We start from the raw sequence: 13,868 nt of genomic DNA, 5'->3' as shown, positions 1-13,868 counted from the left end.
TTTTAGAGGTACGTGTGGTGTAAATCTAATACTGTGCATCAGCCAGGTAACACCATCCCTACTGCAAAGCATGGTGGAAGTAGCATCGTGCTATGGAGATGCTTTTCAGCAGCAGAGTCCAGAAATCCAGTCAGGATTGATGGGAAGATGAGTGTTGTTACATAGAGGGAGATCTGGCATTAAAAACCTGCCAGTGTCTGCCAGAAAGCTTAAACTAGGGAGGAAGTTCATCCTTCAGCAGGACGATGATCCAAAGCACACTGCCAGAGCAACCATGGAGTGGCTTCAATTGAAGAAAATTAATGTCCTTGAGTGACCCAATCAGAGTCCTGACCTTACCCCAGTTGAAATTCTCTGACAACATCTCAAGATTTCTGTCCACTGTCGTTTCCCAACTAACCTGGCACATTTTGAGCAATTTTGTAAGGAGAAATGGGCAAATCTTGCTCCACCACATTGTGCAAAGCTAATAGAGGCCTATCCAAAAAGACTGCTGGCTGTAATAGCTTCAAAAGGTGGTCCAACTAAGTACTGAGCAAAGTGGGATGAATACTTTGGAACTGCTGGTATTCCAGTTTTTGAATTTTTTTCATGCTTTACAATTTTCCCTTTTTTTTGGGCTCTACTGTGGTAAAAGGCAGCATGCGATTGACAAATAAACATTCTCAGTGAAATTAATCAAAATCCATGGTTGTAATAATCTTTTATGTAAACAGAGGGATGGGGGCTGACTAATTTTTCAAGACACTGTACATCCTAGAAAAGGGTCTGAACAAAGCCATTAGAGTTACTTGGCCACTTTTGTGCTGTACAGTTCTATAGTTTGAGAAATATTCTCTGACTAATAATTGTTACCATCAGTAGGGTTATTCATAGCTATGAAAATTCAGGCTGAAGGGGCTAGGCACAAGTAAAGCTGGAGCATTCACTTGCCCAAGGAGAGGGATCAGACAATATGATGAATAACGTTCGATCCAACATGTAGGAAGTAAAGGGGTAACAACCTTCATTTGTAAAGAACAATGTATTGAATTTAATTAAAATGTTCCAATTATTTGGTAAAATACTATTTTGGTGCCATTTGCCCAACTGCCTGGGAAATAGAAGCTTTTATTTTTATTTCTGCTGTGTATGGTACCTACAAATGATTTCCATTTGTACAAAAGAAAATACAAAGGACTGCAGAAGTCTTTGAAAAAAAAACTCAATTTCATTGCAAATGTCCTGGGCTGAACTCTCGTTATTCTGCTCAGAGAATGATCAGAGTAACCTTTGGATTAATTGTTCATGGCCATGAAAAACATAAATCGCTAATAAAAAATTGTACTCTTGTTCTTCAAACAAGTTCCACTGCTTTGAAAATTAAATTAAACTGGATGCAATTTGTCTCCTTGAAAGTTATCCATCCTAATTAGTTAACTTTTCTTTCCATCTAAAATAGTCTTTGCAGAAACAAAGTCAACACCCTGTGCTCCTGGAGAAGTGGAAATAAATGGGACTTGTCGAGGTAATGAAAACTTTTATAAAATTAACAGAATTTCATGACCATACAATAACCTTTTATGTTCACTCTGAGTTTTCAGGTTAGTTCGGTATTGGGATCTCACACGGGTATTTTCTTGAAACATAAGTTTTGCAGCATGCTGGGAAAGAACATTATAATATGTAATTCACATTCATTATTTTGTTCTTTCGAAGCTAAAGTGGCCTTTTAAAGCTAGAAAGTCTAAGGCTACATCCACATTACACCGGATAAATCCGTAACCCAAGCTTTTTCTCTTAGTTTTTACCCTCTGTCCACACTAAAACGGCGTTTTCGTCCCCCGAAACCAGAGCTTTTCAGAAACACTTTCCAGAGTGTGTATTTTTGAAAACGCTGCATGGGCAGATCAGTGTGGACGGGATAACCGGAGAAATCTGAAAATGCTGTCAGATGGCAGCGTGCCATTTCATTGTTTTCTTGAACACAACCTAACAATTTCAGAACAGACGGCAACGAGACTGAAGCCAGAAGAGTTAGAAATGTACTCACCAAATGCTTTTCCCATAACTTACTGAATAAATAAGTATACTCACTTTGCCCTGTTTTCTGTCCTTGCTCGTATGAAGGTGGTTTATCTATTTATGCAAGTACTTCTCTGACAATAGATGTGTAACAGCCTAATGTAACATTGTATGGAAGTACAAGATAACACTGATGCAGACATGTTTTATACATTTAACAAGGGGCTTTATTAATGCAACAGAGTTAGTCAGTTTTTCAATGTTCGTCGTCAGCCAGGTCAATCGTCCGTGAACTCCCTGTCGGTTGCCTCTGTACGCTCCAGTATTTGTTCTTTTTTTACTTTTAAGTTCTCCTGTGCGAGAGCCAACAGCTGCCCATCGTTAAGTTTTTCTAGTCTGTAACTACACAAACGCACATTTTCACGGTGAGATTCGCCAAGAAACATGTCGCTTGTTTTCGGTAGATGTGTCTTGCGCATGCGCAGTAGGAGGAGATTTGTCGAAATCTCCGTTTCAATGTGGACAGAGGTATTTTTTAAAATGCATAGTGTGGATGCCTACCGTTTTTACGCAAAACCGGTGTTTTCAAAATTATCTGGTCTAGTGTGGATGTAGCCTAATTTCTGCTCATAAACAAAGGATGAGATCATTCATACTTTAATTAGTGGTTGTTGAGGGAAATTGCTGATTGTAAACTGTAAATTACAGGTTCCATTTCAAAGATGAAAGGTCGGAAATTCTTTTTGCTCTTTTAAAGCTACCACACATTTTCAACAAAATCCAGCAATTTGAAATGTTTCAGATCTGGATAGCAATAGGTTAAAGGCATACACAGGGTAACAGTTACATTTAGGTCTACACTGCCATGATTAGGGTACAAGATATCTGTATTCTTTGTATTAGAAAATCATTTGTGAATAATGGTACAAAGTGCAATTTGTGTTAAGTTAGGTGCATCTCAGTAATATGAATTTAGTAAATAACTTAATTGTGCAGAACAAAGTTTCTTAGTTATAATTTATCATCAAGCATTAACAAGATAGGGAATTATAGCAGCTGCATTACAAGGCTATTGATACAGGAGCCTGGGCCAGTGATCCCGAGGCAGCAGTTCAAATCCCTGTATGGCAGTTGGGAATGTATATTCAGTTGGAAAACTATTAACTCAGTTCATTTCTGCACAGCTACTGATCGACATGCTAAGTATTTCTAGCATTTTCTGATCTTATTTTTGAGTAAGTTTAAGCAACGTTAGAGGACAGAATGATGACTAAATTAAAGAAGGGAATAAAAATAAAAAGAAAGGGGAGAAAGAAGATGAGAAATTAATAGGATGAAGAGAAGAAAGGAAGGAAACATGTGAAAAGAAAGGAGATGATACAAATAGTGTTTATCTCAGAGCCAAGTTTTTAGCATAAACATCTGCTTCACTAATTGAGTGATCCGATTTTGCTTTGGATGGGTATGGCAGAATTTTTCTTTTGTCATTGGGAATTTTTACTTCGAGTTGTCACCTTAAATAAAATTTAGAATATTTATTTTGAGGAGCATTGTCTTGGACTGTACTATTGATAAGACCTTGCACACAAAAAACAGCCTATCAGGAGATCACAAACATATTAATGCATTTTGTGTTACCTATTGTCATCACCTGTTGCAATAGTGGGTTTCCTTAATTTGCACGATGCATGAAAGATGTGGGGCCCTGAGGATTTACAGGTGTTTTGTTTTGTAACTCCAAAAGAACACCCTTCTGTGGATTGAAAATGGACACTGGTGGTTGATGGTCAGTAATGAGGGTAAACTCTCTCCTGTACAAGGACTGATTGAAAGATTTTGCACCCCAAACCAGACTCAAGGCCTCTCTGTCAATTTGTGATTTTTTTTTTCTCTGCAGTTGTAAGGGATCATGATGGAAAGGCTATTTGGGGCATTCACTTCCATCACTCATTACATGTGACATAACTGCACCTGTAACATATGGCGAGGCATCACATGCAAACTTTACTGGACGATGAAGATGCTGTGTCCGAAAGTCACCATTTCCTTTACATTTTTGAAAGCTATGTCACACTGCTTTGTTCACTGTCATTTCTTCCTGATCTGTGGTAATGAGTTCAAGTGTTGAAGTGCAGTAGCCAGGTTTGGCAGAAATCTGCTTTAGTAATTGACAAATCCTAAAAAAAGACCACATATGTGACATCTTCTTTGGTCTTGGGGCTTTCACCACTGCGTGAGTTTTCTCAGCACATTTGTGTAATCCTTTTTACATCATTAATGTGACCACAGTAAGCGATGCTTGGGTTAAAAAAATACACAATGATGTCATTTAGTTAACACTGTCTGCCTGGGCAACCTTGCAGCACCTGGTCCATCGCTTTCTGCCAGAGTACAGGTGCAGGTGCTAGTGCTACCCCAAAAATAACCCAGTTACAACTATAAAGCCCTTTTATGAGTGTTTGTGTTGAGAAACACTTCGGTCTCTTTTTTTTCCATCTCCATCTGTAGGTAGGCCTCAGCTAATTCCACTTTGTTGAACTGTTTCCCTTCATAAAGGTTTGCAAAGATATCCTCCTTCCTGGGCAGAGGGTACTGATCTACTTTCAATACTGAGTGATGGTGACCTTAAAATCACCACAGATCCTGACAGACCCATCTTCCTTGGCTACTAGGACCACTGGCATTGTCCATGGGCTTCACTCAACCTTGGAAGGAATTCCTTCAGCCTCCATGCAGTCTAGCTCATGGGCTACTCTATCATGGATGGCATAAGGAATCTGATGGGCTTTGTAAAATTTGAGTGTTGCATTTTCATTTAACACAATTTTACCCTTGATGTTTGACTTTTCCAATAGCATCCTTGAACACTGCTGTTGCATCATCCAGCACCTTTCTTAATTCACTTTCAGTTGACTCTATTGCAGAGTGATGTGGCATGCAAATAGTGGATGGCTCTCCAATCAAGTTGTAGTTGTCTTAGCCACTCACAACCCCACAATGCCAGCCCTCCTAAATTTATCACAGACAAGCCCAATGTAGCTTGTTGGTTGTTGTATTTCACTGCTACGAATGTCATTCCCACAGGGGTTATCTTTTCACCAGTATAAGTTCTTAGTTGGATATCTGCAGGCTTCATTTCAGCATCTTTGAAATGCCATTCAAACAGATTTTGTGGAATGACTGAAACAGAAGAGCCTGTGTCTAATTCCATCAGAATTAATTTGCTGTTCACTTCTGGTGTAAGCTATATTGCTTGTCTATTGTTAGTTTCACATGGTAAATCTCAAGGCTACCCAATCTTGAGTCACTATCATCACTGTCAGATTTTTCTTTGACATCATGCAGATTAGTGCTCTTTTTCAAACTATAACTTGCCTTATCTTTTTCTCTACCCCGTGTTGTCTGTTTTTCTCGGTTCAGCATGCTCTTTGTTTGTGCCCTAATTCATTGCATTTTCTGCAAGTTTCAACTTCAGACCTGCATTGGCCCATGCCCCAGGCAAAGGAAGGCCAGGCCAGGTTTTGTCAGACATTTCAATTCTGTTCATGCCTAATTTCTTTCCCGACAACTGTTGTTGCATGAATGAAATCACTGTAGAAAAGTACTGGTAGATATGAAGCAACTTTTTTTATTTGACAAACAAGATACATCAGGCATCACATGAAGGTACTTTGGGTTGAAAGATCTGCCTATGCCCAGCACTAGACATATTTTATATGCTAAAGATCTAAGAAAATTCAGGACGTCAAACAAATCCATATTTACAATCTTCCCACCATCACACCCAAAAGAAGTGTTAATCACTGTTGCATCCATGCAATGCAATGTTAATCGGACTCATGCTTATGCAGACCATCTGCAAAGTGCCTGTTTCCTGGTCTGCCTGGTATGTAAACCTATTGTTCAGAGCTGCATTGAAACCAAATCCACAATTCAGATCTGAACACTGACAGCCGAAGTTTACTGCTAAATGTGCTGAACCCAGAAGTCGCTCTAACACTGCAACTCACTTGTATCTCTAGCCACTGTTTCCACTGATATGGCCATTTCCACTGTTCTTTTAAACGTGAGATGTTCTTCAGTTAGGAGTTGTTTTTGAATGCATTCTCGTAAGATTCCACAAACTAAACAATCTCTTAGTGGATCATTAAGCCCATCACTGAACTGGCAATGCTTAGGCAATCTGTTCAATTCAGCCATGTATGCTGAAATGGATTCCACTTCCTCTTGATTCTGCTTATGAAACTAACAGCATTCTGCAATCAAGAATGTTACTGGTTCTAAATATTCCTGCATTACTATAATGATATCAGCAAAGTTGATTTTAGCTGGTTTAGTTGGAGCTGCTAAACTTCTAAGCCAAATGTATTGCCTTTCCACACACTGCACTCAGCAAAATTGGCACTGGCTTTTCATTGGCCATTTGATTTATTCTAAAATGCTACTTAATTCACTCAGTAAAAAATAACCAGTTATCTCTTGTGCGATTGAGTGCATCTATCTTTCCAATGTAGCGAGCTATTTCTGCTTTTTTTTTAAATTTAGGATTATTATTATTCCCTGTTAGGATTTAGAATTATTAACTCACTGATTATGGACCTGTGAGCTTGTTCATTTTCTGCTTGTTAAAAATCTCGACCATCTCTGTCCCTTTTCGAAGAAACACGTGCTGCGCTGTTTTATCCTCAATGATTTCTCACTGTGCCTTGTTTTTAATTCAAATGTCTCTAGAACGCGGGAAGTCTGGAATGCTTGTGCTTAGTTTTATTTTTACTTTAGTGAGATGTGCACGTGGCCTGATGACGTATGCTATTCACACAGTTTTATATATATGCCATAATGAATTATGTAAGCAACAAAGAATGCTTAATCAAATAATATATTTAGAATATTACTCAAATATTACTGAAATAGTAAATACACAACTTCAGCATATTCTTAAAAGTTATCTTCACTTATATTTGGACTTGGAGATAGTCAGTTTTTACTACAATAGGTGCAGAAACAGGAACTTCCTTCATAATTGGACAGTGGGGCAACCTTCACATTGTACTGCTGAAGTTTTAGAATTTGTGTCACTGCTATATTAGCCAAGGAAATTTAAAATAAGCAATAGTGCTGCTATTGTTAGTAACATCCATGTGTCATAAATAAAATTAAGCTTTAACATTTTAAGACAAACATTTAGAATTGTTGTTCATTAACAAATCCTTCAGAATATTAAATAAGCCAGATAGATTCCAAGAGCTGATTAATTAACCTAGACAGAACGGCTTTACAATGGGTAATCAAAACTGCCCGGCATCACTGGCACTAGCCTACCTGCCATCAAGGATATATACACAGAAAGGTGCTGGAAAAGGGCCTGTAACATCACGAAGAATACGACTCATGCAACACCCACAAAATGTTGAAGGAATTCAGCAGGCCAGGCAGCATCAATGAAAAAGAGTAAACAGTTGACATTTCGGGTCGAGGCCCTTCATCAGGACTGGAAAAACAGATGAAAAGCTACCTTACTTGTGGACTGTTTGTCCCATTCCCCTCAAGGTTGAGGCTATGTAGCATCCATGTCAGGACCAGTGTGCATCATTCCTAATGAAGATGGCAGAATTTGTCATCGAAATGACAGTTTAAATTGATACCTGTAACCACCTGGAAGCCAGTAAGATGATTCATTATATTTATTGTGTTTTTTTTATTGTGTTCTTTATCTTGTGGTGATGCATAGGATCTGGAGAACAAATATTTCATTGTCCATGACTTGTGTACAGGAAATGACATTAAACAATAATGAATCTTAAATTTTTCAAGGTTTCTGTAAAGTTCAGACCTTATCAGGCTATTATTGCTTGCAACTTGTGCAGTCACTTTTTGTTTTTTTAAAAAAAGGTCCATGTCAACAAATATTATAGAAACATATAAACCCTACAGCACAATATAGTCTCTTTGGCCCACAAAGTCCCTACTTTAGAGATTACTAGGCTTACCCATAACCCTGTTTTTCTAAGCTCCAGATTATCATTAAGTGAATCATCTTATGACAAGGGGAATCAAAATTAAATGGAAGAAATAGTTGAATTTGTTTCTGAGTTGAATAAATAGTCTGCCAACTTTCTCAAGAGTGATATTTTTAACACTCTTCAAATTCAGCATAAATTAGGCTCATTTACCTATTAAGGAGGCATGGTCACTTGTAAGATTTTTCCTCATACTTATTCTCTTGCGAACCTCCTTACATCATTACTAATAGTGAATATACATGTAATAGACACTGATCACTGTTGTTTTGCTTCGTTAAGCATAGGGTTGGGTCATAATTGTATGGTTACAGACAATTCAGGGCTTTTATGTACATATTCGTTCTATTCCCCATGCTTAAAAGCGTACACTTGTTCTAAAATTAAAGGGTGTCAACATTGAACAGGTAATTTTCCTTGAATTTTTCAGGACAGTTCTGCTTGTGTTATTTAAGGAGTTGCTAGAAGTAGGCAGTGCAGGTTTGGGGAATGCACAGCTGGGGCCTGTGCAGGGAAGATTTCCAGAAAATTGATGACAGTCTGACAGTGGCGGTATCAAGGTCTAGATGGAAGTATGAGATGGTGTCAGAGAGATGATAATCAGCCTTTGTAAGGCTTTGTATTCAATTTGCTAAATAGTAACAACACCATACTTACCTACAGGGATGTTGACAATGTTGGGACTGATTTGACAATGGAGTTTTACATGTTCAGACAGGAAATATTTGGAACGAGTAAGTGGAGTGGAAAAATTGAGACTGTCCATTTTACATAGCAGTTGACAATGAATAATGCTGGTGAAGGCAAGGGGCCAGATGGAGGATTGGGAATTTAGAAGATGGAAGACTGTCTTCAGAGAACCTTCACAACCCTCCCTCACTGGCTCTGCCACTAATTTTGTCATTTTTTTAATCTCTCTTCAGCCCCAGCTCATCGCAAATATCCCCCTTGTTCCCTTCACCCTACAAACCCATCCCTCCTCTGCAACTGAATTTCTGTCTTTGCTTTATTCTGATGAAAGCTCATCAATTTGAGACCCCAGTCCATTTCTTTCTCTACAGATGCTGCCTGGCCTGTTTAGAATTTGCAGCATTTACTGTAAGTGAACTTACACCCTGCAAAACACACAAACTATTGTTCTCATTAGAGGCCACATTAATGCTGATTTCACTTGTTGATTAAATTTGAAAACAGTAAAACTTCAGGATTCAAGATTGTTTAATGTCATTTCATTTGCACAAGTATAAAGGAGAACAACATAATTGATAGTCTGCAGTACAAAAAAACATAATATATGAATATAAATACTTAAGACATACTAAAATTAGATTGGTTATATGTCTATAAGGCAATGCTAGGCACAGGAATAAGGTGACTTTGACGGGAAATGATAAAGTAGCAGTGGTAGAGTGGAGGTGTTGCTCATCCTTTCTGCTTGGGGAAAGTATCTATTTCTGCTGGTCCTGAAATGGATGCTATGTAGCTTCCTCCCTGATGGAAGTGGGTCAGACAGTCCATGAACAGGGTGAATAGGATCTTTCATGATTTTGCTGGACTTTTTCTGGCACCTTTCTGTACATATGTCCTTGAAGGCAGCTAGGCTGGTACTGGTGATGCCAAGCAACTTCAGCTCACAGAATCGAGAACATAAAGACGTTCCACAAAATGGCAACTGCCATCTCCAAGCACATGCCAAGAACAAAGACAATAGATCTGTCTTCTTCCACTGTCCTTAACCTTTTTGACTTCAGCATTTCTTCCATATTTCCATTCCACCATGGCCAACAAGGTCATGAAGTTGTAGGGTTGGAGGAGTGACAAGGCCAGGAAGGGAATTGAAAACAAGGGTGCAAATCTTTGAATCAATGGATTGCTTAATCAGCAACAAACACAAATCAACGGGACATGAAACAAATTAGGAACTGGCTGCTGCTTTGAAGAGTGTCTGGTTCATACATGATAACGTCAGAGAGACTGGCCAAATGTTCACTCAGAGGGTCTGATAAATAGTCAAAGGCTATGTTCTGGAACATGCTGCTGCCCTCAAATTCATGCCTATCTTTCCTGATTTTTTTTTTTGTTGAAATCCTTTCAATCAGACTTCTGCTTCTGCCACATAGCCAAAAAAGGACTTGACAACAACCATGACTAATATCCCAGGTAATCCTTAATAAATTGATCCCTTCTCATTCTCTTGGGCGTCCAGAGTCTTTGATATGGTAACTGCACAATTCTCATCAGTGTCAGACAGCAAAGATGACTATGACACATGCTGTAGAGAAAACAGTCTCAGTCCGATAATTTTATAGCTTCTTTGTGCTACTAATAAAATTAAAAGCTGCCTTAGTATTTATTGTCGGCTATTGTAAACATGTCAAAATAAGACATGCTATTTGCCTCTGAGGTATGAGCAATAAATATAGCAAAGTGTTGCATATAGAACACACAGAAGGCTGGATATAATGTTCTTGCATAGAACTGAAAGTAGTATTTTTTATCTGCAGAATGATTAAGAACAGATAGGCCTCAGGTAGTATTTTTGTTTAACTCATTCAAGGGATATGGTCTTCACAGGCTGAGCCATCATTTAATTGACCATCCCCATTTGACCTTTCGAAGATGGTGGTGAGCTGTTGTCCCTGAGATGAGGGTATACTCACAATGCAGTTCGAGAAGGAGAGTCATGATTTTAACCCAGTGACTGTGAAGGAACTTGCTTTACACGGTTTCTGGGACATTAAAGCAATGTTATGGGTTGCCCGATTGTTGCTTATGAAAATCGCATAAATTGCCAATGACTTCAGTTGCCAGCTGTTGGGCGCCCTGTGAAACTCCATGCTGATACTGACATAGTCGGTCACCAGATGTTCTCTGTGGGTGTGTATGAGTTCTCATTATGGTTATGATGAAACACAGCATATGGGAACTCACCAGGCAGCTCTAAAAGGGATATCCAACATGACAAGCAATGTTTTTTTAACTACTGCAACTGAATTAACTGATGCACAATGATTGTGCAGCATGAGAGTGTTCTGCATATGTGGACAGTAAAGTCACTGCAAATCTTCCCTTTTATGCATCATAACCCGAGCAATAAAGGCCAGCATTCCATTAGCCTTTCTAATTACTTGTGGTACAAGCATTCCAACCCTCAGTTCCATCAACAGGACTCCCAGATTCTTTGTTTCACAATAGTTTGAGTAAACTTGGTTTATTTAAATAATTATTCCTTTTTTTTAGTGTTTTTCTCAAAATGGATAACCTGACATTTTCTCCTCAGTATACTCCTTAGGCTATCAGTACCCCTTTCCAGGCTCTTTGTTACCTTGCAGTTTATTAATCTGCCCCTCTTTGTGTCATCAATTTGGTTGTAGTACACTTAGTCCTTCATCGAGGTGGCAGAGTATATTGTAATCTCTTTTCTTGGTGGTGATCATGATTAGGGCATTTTGGTGATGCCTGGCATATTTTCTTTCATTATCTTACACCACTCCACTATGACCAGATCATCAACAAAAGGTGTAAGGAAGGCTTTAATGGCCAAAAAAAAAGTATTTATAATTTCTAGAGTAAGCAACATTTTAAAAACCAAAATCAATGATCCAGGCTCATGCGTGCCGGCACATTGACTTTGCTTCTTTCCTGGAATGCAATCAGTCAGCCTCCAGACAATGTCATTGTTGGTCTACTGGTTCATATGTGGAATTGTCCACTGTTCTGTGCTGGATGTAATTGCTCCTAACACTGTGTAAAGTCTTTCCCAAATTGATGTTCGATTCCTCTATGTTATTAGGCAATAAAAACAAATTCACATGGTGGCTTTCCCCCTACGCCAGTGATTTCATGGTGTGTACAGCTCAGTCTTCCTTAAACCATATAATCAAAAGCCTCATTGGTGTGACCTTCCCTTCTGCCACACGAGCTTTACCCTTTGCTTTTGAAGCAATGTGTTACTGCTCTTTCATTCATCAACTGCATATTCTGTCTTACTGCATCCTTTAGGATATGTGTCGTATAAACTCCTGACATGGTGCTTGTGAATTTGTGGAAAAGGCATGCTCATTATCAGTGATTTCTTTATTTAAAACACTGTCAGAGAAGTTGTTCTCAAGTTTCCAAAATTTAGAAAAGATCCAGTCTTAAGCAGAAAGGATAGAACAGCCATATTTTTACAGCAGTTTTGGCTTGTATATTAGCAAAAGCTGTTCCAGATTGTTAACTATTCATCAATAGTTCTAGGTTAGTCTATTCACTATGCAACACAGAGCAAGAGACTCTAAGATAGGTACATGGGGCTTAGAAAAATAGGGGCCGAGTGGTAGGGTAACTCTAGGCAGTTTCTAGAGTAGTTTCATGGTCAGCACAACATTATGGGCTGACGGGCCTGTAATGTGCTGTAGAGTTCTATGTTCTCTTAATTAATCAAAGCTCATTTTTTATTCTGTGTATAAACATCAATGTAAGTATGTTGACCCCAGGCCAACAGCTTAAAACATGAATTGTACTGTACTCCCTGAACCAATATTCACTCAGAGCACCTCTATAATTTATAACACTGACATAGAGGATCTCCTATATGGGCAATGGATCCTCCTTCTCCTTCTCCCAGCCTCTGTCATGGGGGAGCTTCTTTGTTATAGCTAGTCTCAGGAGTTCTCGCCCCTTTCCCTTTGATCCTTACTTTTAAACACTTCTTTTCAGTTCAAAAGTGGTGCTTCAGTCTTGTTGGCTCAAAGTAATCCGGCTGAGCTCTGTCAGATTCCCATTAGACGTAGCCAAGGGCTACACAACTTCGTGCCTTGGGTAACTTCATTTGTTCTGTTAGACCCTGGCTCAAACCAGTCAAACCACATCGCCCAAACACTGAGCTGAGATGACAAGATTATTTCTGCAAACCTGCAGTTGTACACAATAAGCAGCTTATTGTGAGAACGATCTCGGATTTAGCAAGTCAATAGCAGAAAACTCCTTGTCTCCATGTTCAATTGCTCTGATTAAGTTAGAGCAAGAATCAGTTCATCCAAGAGTTCACAAATGGAGATTAAAGAGCAGCTTCACAAAATGGCAGCCTCCATCCCTTCAAGCACACTGCAAGAACAAAGGCATTTGATTTGTCTACTTCCATTGTCCTTGATCCATTCAAGTTCGATCTACTTTAATCCTGTTCTTTCTCTTTCTCACATACCTTCTCTTTCACACCATTCTCTTCTTTATTCACATTCTTTCTCTCCATCTCTTCCCTCTTTTTTTCTAGTTTGTGCATCTTGATCTTGGGATGTCGCATTAATCCTTCTATTGCTCCCTTTACGATCTGATCTCTCCTCTTGGCTTCCTCATTCTCAACATCATCTGACGAATCATCTGTTTTCGTATCTCCATTGACTCCTTTCTCTTTGGCCTTCCAATCATGCAGCTGGGCTTTGGTTTTTGCATCTACTTTTACAAGCAGCTTTTTGTCTCCAACTTAAAGTTCCTGCAATGATCTTAACGCACTGTAAATTCTGGCTCTTTATACTCACATAAGCCAAATACTACAACTTTCCTGAGGCTCCGTGAACTCTTTTCTAGCTTAAAACTCAGCCACATTTCACAAGTAACTGTCTGATTAACATATCAGAAGCTTTCTGAGATGGGTCGCCTACAAAAACGGTTGTAGTCAGAGCACTGCTTTCAGTATTACTCTGAGCAGCATGGTCCTTTGTTGGTCCAAAATACTTTGGTACCAGAGGTAGAAAGGCTCGCACCAATACCTGTTTGTCCTTATTGGACAACCGTTCATGGTGTTCAGCATGGAGACAGTTGTGGCATCACTCAGTACATTCCTTAATTTGCTTTCAGTTGGCT

The 13,868-nt window shown here is 38.9% G+C and overlaps 1 protein-coding gene across 1 annotated transcript in view; it reads left to right on the top strand.

The window, feature by feature from the left end:
- LOC140714540 (von Willebrand factor D and EGF domain-containing protein) overlaps positions 1–13,868 on the top strand; it is a 308,836-nt gene that overhangs the window by 56,257 nt on the left and 238,711 nt on the right. Inside the window, exon 4 of the mRNA XM_073025817.1 lies at positions 1,442–1,507. Coding sequence (XP_072881918.1) covers positions 1,442–1,507 — 66 coding nt within the window. The remainder of the gene's footprint in view (positions 1–1,441; positions 1,508–13,868) is intronic.

Source organism: Hemitrygon akajei, chromosome 2, assembly GCF_048418815.1.
Source record: "Hemitrygon akajei chromosome 2, sHemAka1.3, whole genome shotgun sequence".
Classification (NCBI taxonomy): Eukaryota; Metazoa; Chordata; class Chondrichthyes; order Myliobatiformes; family Dasyatidae; genus Hemitrygon; species Hemitrygon akajei.
The sequence above is the reverse complement of the archived record's forward strand: the minus strand, read 5'-3'. Positions and strand labels throughout refer to the sequence as shown.